This window comes from Convolutriloba macropyga, chromosome 8, assembly GCF_964194025.1.
Source record: "Convolutriloba macropyga chromosome 8, txConMacr16.3, whole genome shotgun sequence".
NCBI lineage: Eukaryota > Metazoa > Xenacoelomorpha > Acoela > Convolutidae > Convolutriloba > Convolutriloba macropyga.
The window spans coordinates 50,569,762-50,577,182 of record NC_134475.1 but is presented as its reverse complement, the minus strand read 5'-3'; the positions used below and the strand labels follow the sequence as shown (position 1 = coordinate 50,577,182).

General features: G+C 35.3%; 1 protein-coding gene across 5 annotated transcripts in view; it reads right to left on the bottom strand.

Moving 5' to 3' along the window:
• Positions 1-132: 132 nt before the first annotated feature.
• Positions 133-7,421, bottom strand: part of LOC142344804 (guanine nucleotide-binding protein G(o) subunit alpha-like) — a 45,640-nt gene continuing 38,351 nt past the window's right edge. For all 5 annotated transcript variants that reach the window (XM_075396769.1, XM_075396767.1, XM_075396768.1 and 2 more), the window contains 2 exons: positions 7,249-7,353; positions 133-2,180 (listed from right to left, as the gene is read on the bottom strand). In XM_075396769.1, coding sequence (XP_075252884.1) covers positions 1,815-2,180; positions 7,249-7,353 — 471 coding nt within the window. In that variant the 3' untranslated portion in view covers positions 133-1,814. The remainder of the gene's footprint in view (positions 2,181-7,248; positions 7,354-7,421) is intronic.

Here is a 7,421-nt window from a genome sequence, read left to right as displayed (position 1 = left end):
CTCACACCTCGACCTGTGCATGATGCATTGAACTTGCGCTTATTCATTTGCTATTCTCAAAGTTCCTTCTTTTTACCTTTTTGGAGGAATCTATTTTGATGAATAGCTTGGGAGGTTTTCTGGAAGTGATAATTGTTGGTAAAATATAAAATTAGTCATTGATTTGTTTACACATAAAAGAAGGGCCATGTAGTGATGTCACAGTTGCAGCAACAACAAAATAACTGTCAATACAAACAAATAATCCAATAATTAATTTATATTAACTTATTAACCAGCAACTTATTCATCCATAAAAGCACATTGCATTGCAGCGCGGCCATTCACTTCATCTTTTTTTCATTGACTGTGGGCGCACGTGATCAACCCACGCATCACTCAAATCAACGTGAAGGATAATAGTAGAAGTACTTTTAGGAGGAAAATCAACCCAATATAGTTGACAATTCTGGTAAATTATTTGCATAATCAAGGTTGAATAGAAAATTTACAATATGGTATTATTTTTTATCATTGCATGTTGTAGGAAAGATAAATTTGAACTGCATGAAGTATGGTTTGTTTCAGCTACTAATTTAATTTATAAAGGGGAAATAAAAGCATAAGGAATTAAATAGAGCTCAATTTTAACACAAGCCATTCCTATCAACTGAACAAGAAATTCATGCCACATTTAGTCATAATTATCTCCTAAATTTCACACAATTTCCAAATTTCGCAGGGAAAAGTATTTATTCAGTTGAGGAATTCTGCATAATTAAAACTCTTTACAAATGAAAAATATTCAAATTGAAATTTCACAATGCATCACGATATAAATCTGTTTAATTGTCCCCTTAAGTGTAAAGTTTTACCCAGAAAGCACCACGTGAACAAATATTTTATCACATAAATCTCGACTTGATGATATTTGGGCCGATTTGTTTTCCGTAATTATTGATTATATGACGTCAATTTTCAGCACAATAAACTAAAAATAACTTTTAATTGCAATTTTTGACGAAAGTTTTTGTTTCAATATTTATTTCTGCGCAATTTTTGATTATGTGACGTCAATTTTCAACACCTTGAACTTATCATAACCTTTAACTGCAATTACAACAATTATAGTTCAAAAAAGGGATTCAATTTTTTTGAAATTTTTTCTCTCAACAATTTCCTCGGCTCAGAAATCAAGTTTAAATCTATGTTTGCGTTTGCAGCTCATGGTAGAATTTTTTATGCCGTAAATAGTATTGCACTTATTAACATACATCACAATAAAAGCTCGCATTGTTGATAAAGTTGAGCTTCTGTAACAATTCTAACAGCACGCAAACTCACTAGGCTGAAAGGAGCAAGCTTGTTAAGAGCAGAAAACGATCAATTAAATCAGGGATGGATAGAATTAGGGAAAAGAGATTAATTGATGATCAAACTGCACAAATACACCTCAAGTCAATTTATCTCAAACAAGTTCAATTCTGCTATTAAGTGAAATTCTCTCCAATTAATTCAGGCCACATTATCCCATATTTGTTTTGTTTGTTTATGGAAAGATTCGGGATTTTGTGATTGATTGATTATTATTGAAAACAATGAAGTACCGTAAAGTTTTTGTACATAAATTTATAGGGACACGGTTGCGTAAAAGTTGAAATGTTTTTAGTTTTTATCATCTCGCCTGCGTAGTTTTTTTTGCGGTCATTTTCCGGTATTTTGTGATGTTGCACCTGTTGATTTCTTCTTTTCTTTTGTTGTTCTGTTGTTGTTGTTGTTGTGAGGGGGATGAGGGGGGTGTAGGGTGGGTGGGGGTAGCGGGGAGGATTTGGGTGTTAGTAGAGACCGCAGCCCCTCAAGTTGTTAGCAATGATGATGTCGGTAACAGCGTCGAACACGAATTGCACGTTCTCTGTGTCTGTGGCACAGGTCATGTGTGTGTAGATCTCTTTTGTCTGGCTCTTGTTCATGCTCTCAAACTGGGCCTGGATGTAGCTGGACGCCTCTGTGAAGGTGTTGGCGCCAGTGTACTCTGGGAAAGCGATGGTCAGGGGCGACTTTTTGATCTTCTCCTCGAAGAGATCCTTCTTGTTCAAGAATAGGATGATGGAGGTATCCACGAACCACTTGTTGTTCGCAATCGAGTCGAAAAGGCGCGTCGACTCGTGCATTCTGTTCGTCGTCTCGTCCTCGTACAACACCTATACAACACAAACATATACAAATGTATCTCTAATTTCTGCAACTGAAAATGTTAAACTACACTGAGCCGAAAGAGCAGAAAAGTGCTAAAAATTGTAAACATCAGCTGCCTTCAGCGCTGTTTTTGCATTTTAGCTCTTCTCAGTGACTTCGGTGGATAATGATGTAAGGATTTTGAGCGGACAGTTTAGAAAACTCGGCACATTTCTTAACTCATTTTTCAATAATTTCCTCAAACGGGGTGCGCATTCTAGTGAGTAGATTCTGTGCAATTTTCAATTTTAATCATCTTTGATAGATTACATTTATCTTGTTTTTTCAACCGTTGTGTCGTTCATAATATTGCACATGAAACTTAGAATACATTGGTTGTGAAAATATAATTTTACAGAGTGCAAAATGAGACTTCTACAGTAAGTGTCAGATAGCTCAATGGTGGTCATGATTGCAATCAAATTACAAAAGATTGAGGGCTTGCGAACCACGGAGCTTCCCAAGCATTACACACTAATGATGCAAATCAAACATCATTGAGAGCCATTAGTTACTAAGCGAGATAATAATAACGTCAATATTGAACAGAGACAATTTTTTAAAGAAATTTAGGCAGAATTTTGACAGTTTGCAATGTTTGTGCTCCGACGGTTATAGACGCTCACGGTGGTGGGCTGGCATTGAAAAAACGGATTGTGAATACAGATTTTATTTTTATATTTTAGAACTTTAACAGTTTATTTTACAATAAACTGATATCCTGTAACTATTTAGAATTGCTAGAAGCAACTTCTTTGAAACGATTCAATAGAAATTTGAGACGAAGTTTCTTTGAAACTTTCTAAATCTTTAATTGATTGTAGGGAGTAACTTTTATCACAATTGACGTGAATGTGCTTTCTTTTCTTTGTGAACAAAATTGTTCGTTCATGAGTTTTTAGAACAAAAACTTGGAATAATTGTTTGTGAAGCATTAAAAGAGGCGGGACTATTGATTACAACCAAATATGCAAAGTTTTAGTATTTAAAATTTCTATTTGAGGTGACCTTTTTCAACAAAAAAGATGTGGAAAATTTCTCTTTACTTATTTGTTGACACCACGGAATAAAATGAACAAGAATGAATTTAATAATCTGAACTGAATTAAATTAAATTATTTGGGAAAGTGGAGGGGCTATCTTGATTACATTATCTTCTTTTTGAGAAGTTCGAACGTCCCCCAGACACGGCCATCGCTCGATTAGCCGACAGGGGGTTTAGCTGATCTCCAAAAAATGAGATTGAAACGGCAAAGTAAACCGAAAAGCCCACCGCAACGCCCCCCCCCCCCCCCACACACACACACACACACAAACAAAAACTTTTTATATTTCCGTTTCAGCTTAACCGAATGTCGGTCAATATTCCCGAAACACACTGTCACATCTAATTGCTCGGCTAACTATCAAGCAAGAAAGTTTTTTGCACTGCTCACTTTTTGGTGAGTAGGCATGTAAAATATAATCAATGAATTCAATTAACCTTATAACAAATCAAATCAACCAAATACAGGGAAAAGAAAAAGGAAACTAATAACAACAAGGAGGGTCGGTTATCTGTTTTCGCACAATGTTCCGACCCCTGCCGAAGTCACAAGTTTTTGAAACCATATAAAACTTCTTGATCAAATTTTTACTGAGCTGTTCATCAAAAAGCTCACTGAGCTGGTCTGGCAAAACTCGAAGTTTATTTTAATCAATTAAGAACAAAAATATTTAAAGAAGTGTTAGGGCAAAATACCCGATGCCAATAAACTCAATGTGACAAAATACCCAAAATATATCCAATATTTTATAAATTTGAAACCAGAACAATCATTTAGAATAGTATTTAGCTAGTGCATTTGACCATGCCTTGCGCACTATGGCCATGCGTCAACGGCCCGTGGGATTTTAAATGAAAATAGCACAGTCGAGCTTGTGATTAATTTATCCACTTAGGTATGGTAAAACATACTTGAAATACCGATCGCTAATTTGTAATAGGATTATTGAACAAAATAACCAGGGGAATGAATTGGGTATATTGGGAATGGGTATAATGACACAATGGGTATTTTGACAATTTCGTATATAATCATGTAACCATTAAAACCAATATACTTATTTACAAAATTAAACAGATTGCCATATGCATTGTTAGAGAGCACACAAGGCCTATCAGTACCGCTGAACTAGAAAATAAAAAGAAAAATGGACAAAATTCAAAATTTAAATAGTTTTCGTATAACTTTAGCTGCGTACAAACATTAATTGTTGACGTTATTTAGAAAACGTGCGATATCTTTCATTAATCCGGCCAAGGAACAAAAACTGTCAAAAGTGAAAATTTACCTGTTCTTTTAAGTTTATTTCCTAATGTTTCCAAAGTCAACTAAAAATCAATTGTTGCCTATTAGAAACCTTTAATCTGGTTAAATTATGCATAGTAAGAAAGTATCCTCGACATATCATCAATCGAACTGAGATAAAAAAAAGTATTAAAAAGATTTTTTAAAAGTTCGAAACTTAAGAAATCAATAATAGTTTTTGAATCTAAATAGTAGGTGCCTACGGTAACTTCTCAACAGAGCGCCACTGGCTGGATAAAAGCAGCAATAATATATGTGATATACTCTGTTAGAAATTTGACAGAAGACTAAATTGAATAAAGTTCTGCATCACTAAAAAGTTTCAAAGGTATCTCAAAAAAACTCCGAGAAAAAAACACTTTCGAACTAAAATAGTCCCAACCGTTTTGATCTTTTTACTGCTTCACGCAAAGTCATTTCACCGCTCAAGTGACTACTTCACCTTTGTTTATTTCTAAGATAATACACATCTGTGAACAGATCTTAAGAGAATGCGGCAATGCAAATCAATTATTTTGGCATTGCATTAGAGCCTCATCAAACGATATGAATGTAACATATTAGTTTAATTCTTTTTCTTAAAAGATAGTTTTTTTTCAATAAAAACCGAAAAAACATCTGAAAATCAAAGTTTATAGTCAATTTGATTTTGAAAACCAAAAGACAATAATAAAATAAATAGCTAACGCCTTAACCGTTCAGTTATTTTTTTTCAGGAAACAATAACAAACTGAAATTCTAATTTTCAGCATTACTAGTTCTTGTTCAAGCATTTAGTTATGGTGGTAATAGATTGTGCTGGCATACTCGATGAATAAATATAAATAATCGGAGGGTAAAATTACGGATAACCGAAAAAAACTTAGGGTGAACTTTACTCTGTCAGAAACCCCGAAACAATTATTCACATAAAACAGTAGGCAACAAGCAGAAGCATATCAAAGCCCCTGTGAGAGGCAAAAGATAAAAGACTCTTTTACCTTACCACAAAAAGTTTTTCTAGAAAAACATTATCGAATTGTTCCCAGGTAAGATGATGTGTCGTGCAAACTTTTAATCAACACCTTAATTCAGTGTAGAAGGTTCTGCTATAGTAAATGGCTGAAAAATGATAATATTATTTAAACAGAAGAAGCAAAAACAAAAACAAAGCTTTGACCCCTCAGTCCGTCCGTGACCCAAATCAGTCCAGTCAATGCATGCATGTCTTCAGTCTGTGACCTCATCCTAAGTGCCACAGCACCATGTTGACCCGTAAAATAAAATGAATACCACTTAACTGTTGACTAAATTGCTTTTTATATCTTAACTGTTGACTAAATTGCTTTTTATATTTACTGTTAGTTTTTAGAATTATCTCCTGAGATAGGCGAACTTTTGATCAAAGCAAGACACAAGTGATGGTCTCTCGTTTTTTCTTGTTTGATATTAAGATATATGATAACCCAAGGTGTCTGATCAAATTATATATTTGATCACATAGCGTTTACCCAGTTATTCATGGGATGAGCCCCACCCTCACCCACCCGAGTGAAAGCAATCTGCGATCAGTTTAATCTACCACGCTTCATCAGCAATCAAATCTGGAGAGCGCATAAGAGCGGGAAAAGTGATGTTTCTTTGTAGATTTGGCACGGGCCCTGGGACCCTTTTGAAGGGAAAACCCCTGGGGTGATGTGAAAAGTGGAGGAAAAAGAAGAAGTTGACTTAGAGTGAACTTTATCTCCATTTTATAACTTCAAAGGCGAGTGAGTTGGGCTTTATCTAAAAAGAGGTGAAACAAGTGCAACCTTTAACAAGGGTCCAAATTGGACAAATAGTCATATGCGATGTGTTCTGTTCTTGTTTATTTTCACATTTTTGGGTGTGTAAAAATTACGAGATCTGTATTGAAGTACAGATTTTGTGAAAAAAAGTTTTGTTTCATTAGTTTTGTTTAGTAGCAGGAAAAATAGCTTTGTTTCATCATACAATTCAAGGAACCTCGACCACCACTGTTAAACATAAGAGAAAAAATTGCAATTCAAGGAACCTCCCCCACAACTGTTAAACATAAGAGAAAAAATTGCAATTCAAGGAACCTCGACCACAACTGTTAAACATAAGAGAAAAAATTGCAATTCAAGGAACCTCGACCACAACTGTTAAACATAAGAGAAAAAATCTAAACATAAGAGAAAAAAAGCGACGAATGAGTGGAGAGAGAAAAGTTAAACTTAGAAATATGATGAAGGTTGGACACAATTTTGAGTTAAGTATAGGTTACGTGACTCTGCTTGAAGTCGCTGCGATCTTCTGGCGTTTATCGAGAACAAGGAAGCTACTTAAGTCACAATTTCAAAGCAACTTCTGCAGAGACACGTAACAATTCATAAAACACGAAACGTGCACGTTTTAAAAAGATGAAAGTCCATGGAAGTCAACTTCTGGGCAACTTCTGGCATTTAAATTTCTGGCAGTGCAGACTTCCGGCGTTTCAAATTGTGCACGTGAGCGTTTTAAGCGTGGTTTTGTGATGTTATCCCCAGTCCAGATCACCGAATATAAACGATTTAAGATAACGTCGGTATCTTCGATTTTAAACTTAAGAGAGGTTCGGTATCGTCCTTTTTGGACGCAAGAGAGATTCGGTGTGCTTTTCTGTAGTATGGTGTGGTGTGGTGTGATGTGATGTGTGTATAACCTGATCGTATGCAGAGAGGGCGGCACAGAAGATGATGGCGTTGACATCCTCAAAGCAGTGCATCCACTTCTTACGTTCACTCCTCTGGCCACCCACGTCAAACACCTACACACATATCATGTCATATCACATCATAGAACATACACTTATACGAACACAACCAATTATGAGTC